The sequence below is a fragment of the Terrapene carolina genome, unplaced genomic scaffold (genome assembly GCF_002925995.2).
Source record: "Terrapene carolina triunguis isolate 2854851 unplaced genomic scaffold, T_m_triunguis-2.0 Scaffold53, whole genome shotgun sequence".
Classification (NCBI taxonomy): domain Eukaryota; kingdom Metazoa; phylum Chordata; order Testudines; family Emydidae; genus Terrapene; species Terrapene triunguis.
In genome coordinates, this window is record NW_020664404.1 from 3,298,640 (window position 1) to 3,313,110 (window position 14,471).

Consider the following 14,471-nt stretch of genomic DNA (forward strand, 5'->3'; position numbering starts at 1 on the left):
CCCCCCAGCATGCCTGAAAGCCTCCCCAAAGCCTCTTCCTTGCCCAGAGGATAAAAAAATTCCAACTGCTTCTGCTCTCAATGTGCCAAGCAAACTGGGCCCCCCACCCCCTGTGGACTACACGGTGGGCAAGAAGGTTATCAGTAGCCCCTGGCTGTTGCTTTGCACGGAACCCCCAGCAATCCTTTGGCCGTTATTCTGAACATGGCACTGTCACAGAGTGTGGGGGAGTCAGGGCCCTGCACCCCCACACACTTCCTGCGATTCACCGTTACTCACAGCCAGCCAGTAACACACAAGGTTTATTAGAGGACAGGAACACAGTCTCAAGCAGGGCTTGTAGGTACAACCAGGACCCCTCAGCCAGGTCCCTCTGGGGGGCAAGGATCTTAGGCCCCAGGCTTGGGGTTCCCTGCCTCTTCCCAGTCAGCCCCAAACTGAAACCAAAAACCCCTCCAGCAGGCTCTCCCCCTCTCCCTTTGTCCAGCTTCCCAGGCAAAGGAGTCGACTCCCCATCTCCTTCCTGGCTCAGGTTACAGGCTCAGGTGCCGTCTCTCACCTAAAGTCATCCCCTGCTCTCCCATCCCCCATGCAGACAGCCCCAGTAAAACTAAACGACATTCCCAGGTCAATCCACCCCACTCCCTACTGCGTCACAGGCACATGCAGCAATGCTTCCCCCAAAGAATCTGCTCTGTTTCATCCATACCATCAAACCTGTAAAATCGGGCGGCTGCCACATGTCCTGTTGGATACAGTCTTTTATTGCATGTTGCAATACGGCATTTCAACAGGGTTCCCTAAAGCAGCTGTTTGGAAACGTCTTGAGCTAAACCTCCCTTTTGAGTTATGATTTTTGGTTGAGCCCCCCCCAAACCCAGACAAAAATAGACGCATGCAAAAGTATACTTGATAGCCTACTCGTAAACCTAACCGAGACCTTAACACCGCTTTAATTTACCTACACCTGGAAGTTTCAAGTACACAGATACTGACTGGCACAGCCAAGGTTTCTTCAGCAGCGGGCCAGGCTGCCCTGCTAGGGCAGGGCCAATTACTGCCCCTCCCCCCTCGGGTTTTCAGGGTGGGGGAAGGCGCGTGTGAAGGTCTCTGGGTGCAGAGGCTGCCGGGAGCGGAAATCCGTCTGGCCGTGGCAGATGTTGATGCTGGCCCGCTGAGGTGAGTTGGGGGGTGGAGGTGGCTCACCCTCCCCACCATGTGGGGTTGGCACAAGCTTCCTGGCATTGCTGCTCGCTCTCCAAATGTTCCTCCGTGCCCCGCCACGGTTTGAAAATCTCTGCTCCAGCTGCACAAAGGCCCTAATACGTGTCTATTTGTATCCCCGGTGCAAGTAGTACACTAGGCACTACACTGACAGGTCAGAAGAGCCCAGTCCCTGCATCCCTGAACTCTAAATAGAACAGTGTAAGTGCAACCCCTGGAGTACATGGGAGTGCTTGGCTCCCACCATTTTGTTTACTTTGTTATTTGCCCGTCTTCCCCAACCCCTCCGCCCTCACCACCAGCACCCGCGGTGCAGCTTTTGGTTTAATGCTCGGTTGTTCCCTCCCACCCCTTATTTTGTGGTCTCCTGGCTATTTCCAGGATACCAGATTAATGCTGGTTCCTATGAAGGCTATCCAGGACCTGGCTGCGACTTGGGTTGGGGGACGTGGGTAGTGAGGGTTAAAAAGAAAAGCAACTTGTGCAAAAAGTTCATAGATGTTAAGGCCAGAAGGAACCATTATGATCAGCTGGTCTGACTTCCTCCATTGCAGGGAGTCATAGAGTTTAAGGCCAGAAGGGAACACTAGGTGCTCTAGCTGATCTTCTGTATGTCTCAGGCCACCAATACCACTCAGCACCTCCTCACTAAACCCACCAATGGAAATGAGACTAAACTATTATGTACCACAGACCGAGAATAGGAGGGATTAAGGTGCACGAGTGCTCCAGGCCCCTCAATGGCAGGAAAAGGATTAAATGAGATGTACCCAGATAATCCTGGCAAGTGACTCCCCCCTCCCCCCCCAGATGTTGGAGAAGAAGTCAAGAGACCCCTAATATCACTGCCAATTTGACCTGGAGGGAAATTTCCTTCCTGACCCCATACATGATCATCAGTGTGACCCTGAGCATGTGAGCGAGAACCAGCCAGCCGACACCTGAGAGAGAATGTTCGATGCCACCGCAGAGCCCAGGCCCACCCCACCCAATGTCCCATCTCCAACCATGGCCATCTCTGATGCTGCGGAGGAAGGAGATAAAAATTTCCAGAATACACGGGGGGGAATCCCTTACTGGCCGCTGCTGGTGGCTGGCTGAAGCAGGTACTTTAATAACACAAGACACAAACTGGAAGTGAGCCCCAGGGCTGTTGAGCCCCACCCTTCACCATCTCAAGCAACCCCTTCATCCAGTTGCACTCAGAAAATTTCCAGTTGACTTGCCTGGTTACTAACGTTCATGTTTTCGTTGGGTGGGATGCTTCTAGGTCTGCATCCACGACACCGTCTGGCTCCCCTAGGACCTCACAGCAGAACGTCTACAATCCACCGGACGTCTCCACGTGGAACCCGTTCGATGACGATAACTTCTCCAAACTCACGGCGGAGGAGCTGCTGAACAAGGACTTTGCAAAACTGAGTGATGGTGAGTTTACAGGAGAGCTTCGGTGTCAGCTAGCGACTGGCGTTGCTCCCTTCTGGACCTGGGAAAGCGGGAATGTCATAACGGTGGGGGGATGACAGCAGCTAGAGGCTTCTGAAATGTCCCAGTTACAGAGAGTTCTTGTGAGTGCGAGAACTCGCGGAACTAACCTGTTAACATTGTGCATCCAGTAGTTTTGTCTCTTACTTTTATTGGGCATGTCGCATCCTGCACAAGCCCTCCAGGATGTAATGTTCGTCTGCAACCCCTGCTCACCTCTGCTAGTGCCTTCCTCTCAGTGAGGTCAGGGAGAACACTCGAGGCTTAATGTAGTGCTCCCCATGAGTAAGGATGGTAGGCTCTGGCCCTGATCAGCCTTCCATGGTATATCCATTACATTGCTGCATACAGATCTGTAGCACGCAGATTAAGTTACATTGCTTCGTTAATGATCTGGAGGATGGCGTGGACTGCACCCTCAGTAAGTTTGCAGATGGCACTAAACTGGGAGGAGTGGTAGATACGCTGGAGGGCAGGGGTAGGATACAGAGGGACCTAGACGAATTAGAGGATTGGGCCAAAAGAAATCTGAGGTTCAACAGGGACAAGTGCAGAGTCCTGCACTTAGGACGGAAGAATCCCATGCACTGCTACAGACTAGGGACCGAGTGGCTAGGCAGCAATTCTGCAGAAAAGGACCTAGGTGTTACAGTGGACGAGAAGCTGGATATGAGTCAATAGTGTGCCCTTGTTGCCAAGAAGGCTAATGGCATTTTGGGCTGTATAAATAGGGGCATTGCCAGCAGATTGAGGGACATGATCGTTCCCCTCTATTCGACATTGGTGAGGCCTCATCTGGAGTATTGTGTCCAGTTTTGGGCCCCACACTACAAGAAGGATGTGGACAAATTGGAAAGAGTCCAGCCCAGCGGAGGGCAACAAAAATTATTAGGGGGCTGGAGCACATGACTTATGAGGAGAGGCTGAGGGAACTGGGATTGTTTAGTCTGCAGAAGAGAAGAATGAGGGGGGATTTGATAGCAGCCTTCAACTACCTGAAAGGGGGTTCCAAAAAGGATGGATCTAGACTGTTCAGTGGTAGCAGATGACAGAACAAGGAGCAATGGTCTGAAGTTGCAGTGGGGGAGGTTTAGGTTGGATATTAGGAAAAACTTTTTCACTCGGAGGGTGGTGAAGCACTGGAATGGGTTCCCTAGGGAGGTGGTGGAATCTCCATCCTTAGAGGTTTTTAAGGTCAGGCTTGACAAAGCCCTGGCTGGGGTGATTTAGTTGGGGATTGGTCCTGCTTTGAGCAGGGGGTTGGACTAGATGACCTCCTGAGGTGCCTTCCAACCCTGATATTCTATGAATGATGGCTTGCAAGAAGTATGAGTAAAAATACTGTTCTGCCGTGGTGTTTTAAAGCTGTTTAAATAGAGAAATGTAGATCAGCTTCAAAATGGGAGCAATCTACTGTCGAGTGTAACCCGACATTCTGGAATTTCAGGTAAACCTCCAGAAAAGCTTGGCAGCTCCACAGAGAACTTGATTCCAGGCTTTCAGCCAGCTCCCTCTACAACACAGGCAGATGCTTTTGGTTCTTCTTCCTTTACAGCTGCATCAGGTAAGCATGTGAGCATACCCTGAAAGAGCCTCCCTTTGAGATAATACAGGTGGTGGTGGCTTTTCCGGAGCCCTCTGGAGGCCCAGATCCATTTAACTGACCTTGTTTCTTCAGCCAATCACCTCTTTGGGCATCTCAGTAGCAAATACAGGACAGGTATGATACCTTAATTGAAAAAGGATGGCAGGAGGGACACATCTACTGAGAGATGCCCTGTAATGAAAGACCTCATCCTGGGAAACCTGTTTAGTTCATCTCAGTTGGCTAATGGACCCAGAATGAATGGACGCAGTGAGGTAGCTCTTTGGGGAAGTTAAACACTGAATAAATCCCTTAAAGTCTATAGGAAAGTCAGAGCCTCTCCCTACTAACCATCATGCATCATACAGTAGCTGTTCTGCACTCGAAGATGTAGTCTGGAATGGATGGGGCTAGAGAAATTTGTTGGTCAAAACTTGCCTGACTCCTTGAGATTTGCCAGGTGATTCCACTTCGAGTGTCTATGATGGGATATAGAATCATAGAAATATAGGGCTGGAAGGGACCTCCAGAGGTGATCTAGTCCGTCCCCTCCATGCTGAGGCAGGACTAAATCTTCCTAGATCATCCCTGAGGGGTGTTTGCCTAATAAAAACCTCCAATGACTGAGATTGCACAACCTCCCATGGTAACCTGTTCCAGTGCTTCCATATACACTACAGAAAGGATGTGGACAAATTGGAGAGAGTCCAGCAGAGGGCAACAAAAATGATTAGGGGGCTGAGGCACATGACTTACGAGGAGAGGCTGAGGGAACTGGGCTTGTTTAGTCTGCAGAAGAGAAGAAGGTTGCTATCAAATTCTCCCTCACTCAACTATCTGAAGGGGGTTTCCAAAGAGGATGGAGCTCGACTGTTCTCAGTGGTGGCAGATGACAGAACAAGGAGCAATGGTCTCAAGTTGCAGTGGGGGAGGTCTAGGTTGGATATCAGGAAACATTATTTCACTAGGAGGGTGGTGAAGCACTGGAACGGGTTACCTAGGGAGGTGGTGGAATCTCCTTCCTTAAAGGTTTTAAGGTCAGGCTTGATGAAGCCCTGGCTGGGATGATTTAGTTGGGGTTGGTCCTGCTTTGAGCAGGGAGTTGGACTAGATGACCTCCTGAGGTCTCTTCCAACCCTAATCTTCTGTGATACTTCAAGTTAGAAGAATTTCCTAATATCTAACCTAAATCTCCATTGCTGCAAATTAAGCCAATTGCTCCTTGTCGTACCCTCAGTGGACGTGGATTACAATTGATCACTGTCCTCTTTCTGACAACCTATTACATGTTTGAAGACTGTTATGCGCGTCGCCCGTTGCCCCCCCCACCCCCGCGCCGCCAGTCCTCTCTTGTCTAGACTTGTCATTTTGGCATGGGATGAAGGAAAAAAACCATGCTGATTGTACTAAGCAAAGAGAGAGAAAATTATGTGGGTGGGGAAGACCTTTCCCTGCCACAGAGAAGGATAGCAAGGTTGCTTAAGGACACTATATAAACCTTGTGGTAGATGGAAAAAGTGGGAACTGATTGTACGAGCGTGTATTCCACAGATCAGCAATTCATTCGGACCCGATCCTGCAACTGCATCTGGGTGCATGGAGCCTGGTGTGGAGCACCACTGGGTTCTGTGCGGGTGCCCAAGTGGTTGCTGTTGCAGGATCAGGGCCTCGTTAAAAATTGATTTCTCTTGCTCTCAAGTAAAACCAACCCAGCTTCTTCAAGCTCAGAAATCTCTGGCTGGATGCTGCTGCACATCTTGTCACTTTCTTCAGCTGCGGGGGCACCTGGAAAATCCCAGCACTCTGGAAAACACCCACAGCCACCCAAAACAAAATGTCTGGGGCGGTGGGAGGGAGGCTCAAATGCCGAGCTAAACATTTGACCTTTTTACCATTTAAAAACTGGATTTTTTGGGATAAAACTTCCACAGGGGTCAGCAAGCTTCAAGGCGAGCAGACAGTCTTTCTGCATCGTAAATGAGCTGTGAGCACGTGGAATGTGCTAATGAGAGAACCAGGTTATGGGGCTGGGTCAGATTTTAGATCACCCTAGAATCTTAATTACTCAGAAGGAAGAAAATGAAGAAAGCCATTTTAAGATGATTTCTAAATAGAAGTGAAACTTAGAGAAGCTTATAATAGAGCTCAGTAGCTTTGCAGTGGCTTGTACCCGCTAGCTAGAGAGCTGCGGAATAACTGGAAGACGCTTTAGTGAGTTAACTTTCTCTAGCCACTCGACACAATCTGGATCAGACTTGCCTCTGGTGTCAATCAATGTTGCTGCATTGACTTTAACGGAGAAATGCCAATTTATACCAATTGAGGTGCTGGTCCTCTGTTTATTATTTAAATGCCCTAACACACATCCCGTAAGGCCATGTCCTTCTAGGTACAAAGTGTCCTTAATTCGCCTTGGGCCAAAAGTTTCTAGACTTTTTCCCATGACACTGTAGCTTGCTCAGTTGTCTGAACACAGGTATGAGTGTAATATTCTCCCGCTTTGAAGGGTTGGGAGGTGTTGGCTCAATGTCTTCTCTACATCGTTGGAAATTCTTGGTTGAAAAGTGCTATAAACAAGCTTAGTATTAATATTACAAGAGGAAGCAGGGTCTTGTGGGTAAAGCACTGAACTGGGACTCAGGAGACCTTGGTTTAATTCCGAGCTTTGCCGCTGCGCAGATATTGGGTGATTTTCTTTCTTTACTTCGTTTCCTCAATCAGTACAATTTGGATGATCACTTCCCTTCTCCCACCTTTTGTCTTCTATCCATAGAATGTAAACTCTTCAGGGCAGAAACTCTCCACGCTTTCTGTTTGTACAGCCCTGATCTGGGCTACTACAATAGAAATAAAGAATTGGCGTTGTTCTGTGGATCTCTTTGGCTTTTGCGCTCTATAAGTTTCCTACCTCCATAGACTCTTCCCTGCACTAAGATCTGTTTTGTTTTGGGCATGCCTCTCAGAAGTTTTGTTGGAGGTTTCCAATCCTGGTGGAAGCACCATCTCTTTTCCTTCTTTGCTCTTAAGTGAGTGCTAATGAGGGAGTGCTAGTGAATTTGCTTGTGTTTCTCAGTGTGTGAGAAGCATATGATGGCATAATAGTGTGAATTTGGGCCCAGGGCTGGCGGGGGGAGCAGTCTGGTTCAGTGGCTTTGGCACTGGATTGGGGTTCAGCAGACCAGGGTTCTATTCCCAGCTCCGATGCTGGGTGACCTTGGATAAGTCACTTCATCGCTCTGTGCCTCAGTTTCCCCACCTGTAAGATGGGGATAATAGTACCTCCTTTGAGATGTATAGATTTAAAAACACAATGGATCTGCTCCAGAGTGGTCTTATTACTAACTTTTCCATAACAAAATAAGCTTGTTTCCCCAGGCATGGTTTAAATCTTTTAAGATCTATCTGTGTCTCAGTGCTGCACCTTTTCTGCTTGACATTGTTTGCTTTTTCTTTCTCTCTCCTCTTGTTTCTTGCTGCCTGTCCAGCTGAAAAAACAAAAGACATCCTGAGTCTGGACACTAGCCCTCCGCTTCTAGCTGTGCCTGATCCTTTCATTCCTCTTCCGTTATCCGACACACCAGGTAACCAGAACAGAATGTGGAGTTTTAATATCAATATCTGTCACTTTCCGATTTGCGCCTTGGGAAACTTGAAAATTGGGGCCTATATCAAAAGCCTGCAGGATTTGAGTGACAGATGCTCCTCACCTTTTGGAAATGGGCCCTAGTAGGGGTGTGTAGGTGTGGGGGGATGGATATACATTCCCGCACAATGGAGTTCTCATTCCTGATTCAATCCTGGGGTGCTATTGAGATACTACTACTACTACTAATGGAATTTTTCTCTAACGTATTTCAAGGGTTCAGCGTATACAATAATTTAAAGAATACTCCGGTATTTAATCATACTTTTTAAGGCTATTTTAGAGCCGTTTCAGACTTCTAGATATTAAACTCGAACCTCCTCCACAAGACGGTCGATATTTTTTTTTTTTTTTTTTTGGCTTGTTGGTTAGCACTAGTTCTGCTGTAAAAATGTTACCCTTGGTTTCTGTGTCACCCACTGGTTAGTCTGTATTCTAGATCCCTGTCTCTGTCCAATCCACAGAGGATGTGAGGCTGTTACAGGGCCCAACTACAGAACCTGGCTGTACAGCTCAAGCAGTGACAGCTCATGCTTTTAGGTCACTTTCAGGGCTTAAATTTTGGGCCATGCAAACTTAATGCTGCAACAGAAATAAATACTTTCCCAAACCCTGCCTCTCCTAAATGAGCACACATCGAGAGTTGATACTCCATTCTGTTAGGGGATCCCCTTGTGTTTTCCTTTTTTTCCAAATGCTATTGGAAGCATTTTTCTTTCTTGGCCTGTCAGCCGGAAGCAGTTGCTAAACTCCCTGCACAGTACGCACAACACAAATGGCAGAGGCTAGCATGCTGAGCCAGCTCTTTTTTCATATTACTTATTGAATTTCCATGCAGCAAGCAGCACTGATAGACTTAGCTGCAGGCAGCTTTTAAGCCTCTTTATAGAAACCATTAAAAGGAAATTGCCTTCCAACCCTGCCCTTGGATGACAATAATCAGAGGAGGGATTGTCTATAGTTTCTGAGCTGTTGGACTGCGCTAGCCCCATATATGGCGCATATTTAAAGCTAGAGCCCAAACCTGCCTTCACTAATCCATTGCATGCATGTCTGAAGTTATAGGTGTACATGTTTGCAGGATGCATGCTCCGGTCTGCATCTGGTGCTCAAACTACTGGAACAGTTACGTTCAGACTACAGTGACTACTTCTTCTTCTCTGACTTTGATGGCACATTTGCTCAGGTCACATGCTTCTGGGGTTTTTTCTATCTGCTTCTGGCACAAACGCGTCCTGCGATTTGAAAATGGAGATGGCTGCCCGTGTCTCTAAAGTCAGCAGTGAAGAGCATTCTGGACTTGAACTTGGCTGTCAACTTCACAGATTCATCAGGCAGGACACACCCCGCTTGCTCTCCCATACCTGTATTGCCTCTACAGTACTTCCTGCAAAAACATGTCTGCTAAGTAAGCATAGGTGGCTTAGGCATGAGGGGAGTGGATACATCTAGTTGGAAGACAACCGTTTTATAGAGTCCCTTTTGTCAAGTAGAGCCAGACTTGCGCTATCTGTAGGCATCTGTTTGCATATAAATCTCTTTAAATGTGCGTGGACAAATTGCTTTAGAATTCCTTATTTGACTGCAAGAGAGTCTGGTTATATACTTCGTACTGAGTTGGTTTAACTTCTCTGGCGAGGGTCAGTTGGAGAGCACAGCCACTTGATAAATATTTGCTTTAAATTAATGTCTGCTAATTTTTTTTTTCCGAAAGGGGTGGGAAGGAGGGAGAGTACAGCAAATATTGGTCAGCTGTAGAATATTTGTTTTAACCACCTTGCTTGCTTGGCCCACCAGTAGATTTTGATCAGAGGCCTTCAGCACTGAAAGCATGAGCCTCTACCACTTGTGCTGCAGGAATAACTCTCTTAGGGTCTGTCTTCACTGCAGGCTTCGCTGCTGCTTCAGGTGTCGCCCCTAATCCGCCTCCCATTCTCACCCAAAACACACTCTCCCCTGAGTTGGGCGGTGCTTGGCTGGTGTGTCTACACTGTATCTGGAAATGAGCCTCCCAGCCCGAGTCCACAGACGTCTGTTGGTGAGGCTCATGCTGTGTAGACGTTGTGGCTTGGGTCTGGGGGTGGGGTGGGCTTGACAACACCAGCCCAAGCCACATCACCACCTCAATGTTTATGTAGACATAACCGCTAAGGATTAGAGTCCAGGTACTGCTTTCACATGGGCTGGATTGTGCCCACTTTGTAGTGAGGATGTAGGCTAAACCGCTTGAGTCCTTCTAGTCCCCCAACAACTTCCCACAATTTCTCTGTGTTCTCGGAAGGACAGACAAGTTCTCCCACAATTCACTGGGAAAGAATCACAGAGCGGCTCAGCTCACTGTAGCTCAGTGAATAATGGGATGCGCCCCCGGACGTCCAGGGGTGGCTCTATGTATTTTGCCGCCCCAAGCATGGCAGGCAGGCGGCTTTCAGTGGTGCGCCTGCGGGAGGTCCGCCGGTCCCGCGTCTTCGGCGTACCCGCTGCCAAATTACCGCCAAAGTCACAGGACTGGCGGACCTCACGCAGGCATGCCGCCGAAGACTGCCTGACTGCAGCCCTCATGGCGACCGGCAGGCCTCCCCCCGCCCGTGTGGCTTGCCTCTCCAGGCACGCGCTTGGAGCGCTGGTGCCTGGAGCTGCCCCTGTGGACGTCCCAGCAACACACACGGGAATGCAGCACCAGGGAGGACCCAGTAAATCAGACAGAGCTTTGCAGTGCAGCTGCTCCCATCTGGGCTCAGTTAACTTGGATTCTGATCACATGAGTTAACTCTGCAGTGAAGACATGGCCTTAGACAGCCGGTGTAGAGCACTCTTACCTTCTCTCATGAATCAGCCCCAAGGATGCACAGTCTCCTAGTTGAGGAGTTTTGTTTTCATTTCAATAACTTAACATTAAGAATGTTTCCTCAAATTAGGAATAGTTCTAGGGAAAATGGGGTACAGTGTCCAGTGGAGAAACTGAGATAAAAATTAAAGCAACAGTTTAGTGGAAACTGGAATTTCTTTAACACGTCCCTTTTTATTCTGCACAATCACTAATGGAAATGTAACTGGTAAGAGAGGCTGGCAAGCGAGGTATAAAAATACAGCAAAACATCTGTTAAAATACTGGAAAATGAAATATTCATGCTGCAAACATTTTTCTTTGTGCTTGTGTAGGGAAGTGAGCCAAGTTTTTCTTAATAAGCTTATTCCAGGCTTCACTGCTGATTAATCATAATGGAGCGGTTGATCAGAATGCTAATTTTTCTGCTGCGTGTGGCTATTTGATTCCTATCAGTACAAATCTAGCTTACAATGAACAAGTAGCCACTGTATTATTGGAAGTGAATTTTTGCACAAGGTAGTCTGGAAGCCATAAATTAAACTGAGTTATGAAACTTGAAGGCAGATTTTACTTCATTTTGAAAAAAAAATTCCTCCTCTGCAATAACCTCACATCAGTTTTTTTACATGTGACCTGTATATACAGTTAGAGTTTATGCATCTTTTTTTGCTAACAGTCTGTTCCAAAACAGCCCATAAGACTCGCTTTAGCAAAGTACTTATGCGCATGCTTAATTTCAAGCATGTGAACAGTCCGTTTTAAGCACATGTTCTTTGCTGAATAGGGACAAACTTCTGGACGTACTTACATTTAAGCACCTGGATGAGGGCCTTAATTCCATAGTCACACAATATTAGGGCATATGGGAATGTTTATCCATATCTTTAGTGAACGCACATACCTAGACGTACAAACGTTTATGAATATGTGAAATAGGAGGCTACTGAAATACTTTTCCAAATTTTGTTCATGTTTGTTATTTTCCCCTTTCTCTCTAGTTTTCCCCTCCCCCCAATTTTGGCACTGAAAAAAGGGTAGGGGGGGAATGCTGGCACGTGAGGGTAACAATAACTGATAAAATGGAAACTGAAGACTTTTGGGCTTTCTTATTTGTCATCAAAAGAATGAAAAAATTCTGGGGGAACAAATTATTATTTTTTTAAGGCTACTTTCATTGCAAGGGAGGGCAGTGGTTTGAACAAAACATTTTGACCGGTCCCAGTGATCAGTGCAAGAGTGTCTTGGGTCATACTGACACAATCCAAGCTATAGTAATTCAGGACTGAAATACACAGTCACCTGATGATCAGTGGTCTCTTGCGGGCATGAATGGGACTAGAACTTTAGCATGGGTAATTCTTACTCACAGGCACGGGTTGAATCGAATTTCTCCTCCAAAATGAATTTCCCATCCCCAGCCATGCTGCATTGGCAGGGATCTTGGCTTATTTTCTCCTTCCTCTGTGGAGTTGAATGATCTGTTAGGGTCAGGTCCGTGGTTACAGTAGATTGAAACGGGGGGGGGGGGGGGGAGTTCTCAAGGAACAGTCCAGGTGGAGAGAGCAAGGGTAGCATACCTGTGCTTACAGAAGAGAAGGGGGAGCTGCACTTTCTCCCCCCCCCCCTTATTCTACTCCTGGTTGACTTCTTGTGACCCCAAGATAATGGGCATTGATGGACCTCAGCCTTTATCTTCAGTCTTAAGTACCCTCTATCCTGGAAATAGAAGAGTATTGTCCATCCATGAAGGATAATGAGGGTTTGTTCCCCCCCCAAAAAACCTGCCACTTTTTCTTAGGGCATAGCTTTAATTTCATACAGTAACTCACCTTCCCTCAAAATGATACAGAACCAAATTCTGCCCCTAGATACATATTTATTTGCATTATAGTAATGCTTACAGGCCTCAACTGCTACCAGGGTTCTGTTGTACCAGGTACTATAGAAAACCTAGTAGGAGAGAGTCCCTGCCCCGAAGCGCTTACAGTCTAAATAGGCAAGAGTGGTTGGGGAAAAGTAGGCAGAGAAAGAATACACGTGGCATCTGTATCCATGAGCAGAACTGGATCGGATCCCCAGTGTTTATTAAGATTCCCATACGGCCCAACAAGTAGTGTTGCTTTTTAAAGAGAAATTACCCACTATATAGCTCTTGGAGGCTTACAGCTAACTCTTCACAATTGTCTTCTGCCTTTTTTCAAATAAGTAGACAGGCTCTCTTCCCTGTCTGTTCTCCCCACACCCTCATAGTGTGTTCTTTTCCCAAGAGGTGTGTCAAAGCAACAGTCTCACCATTGTGATCAGTGCTGTTCTGAGACGATACTGCCAGCTAGCAGCTGAATTGCAATTGTCTGTGCCCCCAGTACTGCCAACCCCAGTGTGGGGGAAAATCAAGAGTTATGTGCCCCCCTGCACAAAATCAGGATTGGCTTTAAAATTGAGATTTTTAAACTAACAAATGTTGCGTTCTTATTTGCCCTCTGGGTTTTGAGCTTTGAGTTGAGAGACCCGCAATGACAAGACTCCAGGAGCTTTAAAAAAAGGCCAAGAATCATGAGACTTGCTAGAGTTGGCAAAACTGGAGCCAAAAGCATAGGGAGCAGGCTTTCAAAGCTGCTTAAAACCTTGTCTAAACACAGATATGGTAGTGCTATCCTGGTTCGATAAGGCAGTACAACCCCTCTAGTGTGGGCACAGTTACTCTTGTATAAAGATGCCTTCTATTGCTATAGCTTATTTCCCCCTTCCTCTATGGGAATAGGATGTATTGATGTAAAGCACTTTCATACTGGTGCAAGTGCATCTACACTGGGATTGTACCAGTGTAACTATTCTGGTAGAGAAATTGCACCCCCAAGCAACATAGTTATACCAGTACAAACACTGTATAGGTCAGGTCTAAGGGACTGAGATGCTCAATTCCCATTAAAAGCTTAGTGACCTGTACTAAGCCCCCTAGGAGACTGAAAAACCCACCTTCCATCGCTAAGGAACTGCTTTCTATTTATTACACCTCACCCTGCTAATTTCTTATAACATAAACTTTTTTTTTTTTGCTCTGCAATATCAAATATATCTTAATTCAGGTCTGCAGAAACTCCATTAGGAGCATTAAAGTCCAGGCCCATCCTTTGATTAGTCAGAGCCGTCTGAGGCTGAATAATTAGAAGTTTTCCTTTCATCTTTAATACTTGATTAATCAATAGGAAGAAATCTTCCTGAGTGACTACTCTATTTACTTCAGTTATTCCCCCCACCCCCCCCCACCCCACCCCACCTCCAATCCCCGGTGCCACAGTTGACTTGGCAGGATTTTTACAACCTTGTTTTTCTTTCTCAGTTGACACCAGAAGAAAAGGACTCTGCTGTGTGCTCTATTGAATTATCTTTCTTTTTGCTTTTCCTCCATGGCACGAGAGTGAGTAACGTTCCTGTAGCGTGCAGTGCCTGGCTATAGAGATCTTGGCTTTGAGATGTTGCAGCTTGATTGTTCAGAGTGGTATTGAACTATTGTGGACCATAGTAGAGAAGTGTGGTTTGGTTTTGGTTTGGTTTTTCTTCCTTCCCTGCTTAATTTGAAAGTCTCTTAGGAATCCTCCTTTACTCTCTCTACCTAATGGACTGCTCCAGTTAAAGGCCCATCAGCCTCTCTAATTCCTAGGGCTTTGTAACCACACTCTTTAAACTCACTGCTAGGCCAGGAC

The 14,471-nt window shown here is 46.9% G+C and overlaps 1 protein-coding gene across 3 annotated transcripts in view; it reads left to right on the forward strand.

Moving 5' to 3' along the window:
- Positions 1-14,471, forward strand: part of AAK1 (AP2 associated kinase 1) — a 125,251-nt gene that overhangs the window by 86,880 nt on the left and 23,900 nt on the right. For 2 of the 3 annotated variants that reach the window (XM_026657716.2, XM_024201255.3), the window contains exons 15-17: positions 2,495-2,652; positions 4,157-4,273; positions 7,780-7,875. In XM_026657716.2, the coding sequence (XP_026513501.1) occupies positions 2,495-2,652; positions 4,157-4,273; positions 7,780-7,875 (371 nt within the window). The remainder of the gene's footprint in view (positions 1-2,494; positions 2,653-4,156; positions 4,274-7,779; positions 7,876-14,471) is intronic. The other variant, XM_024201253.3, reaches the window with a different exon arrangement.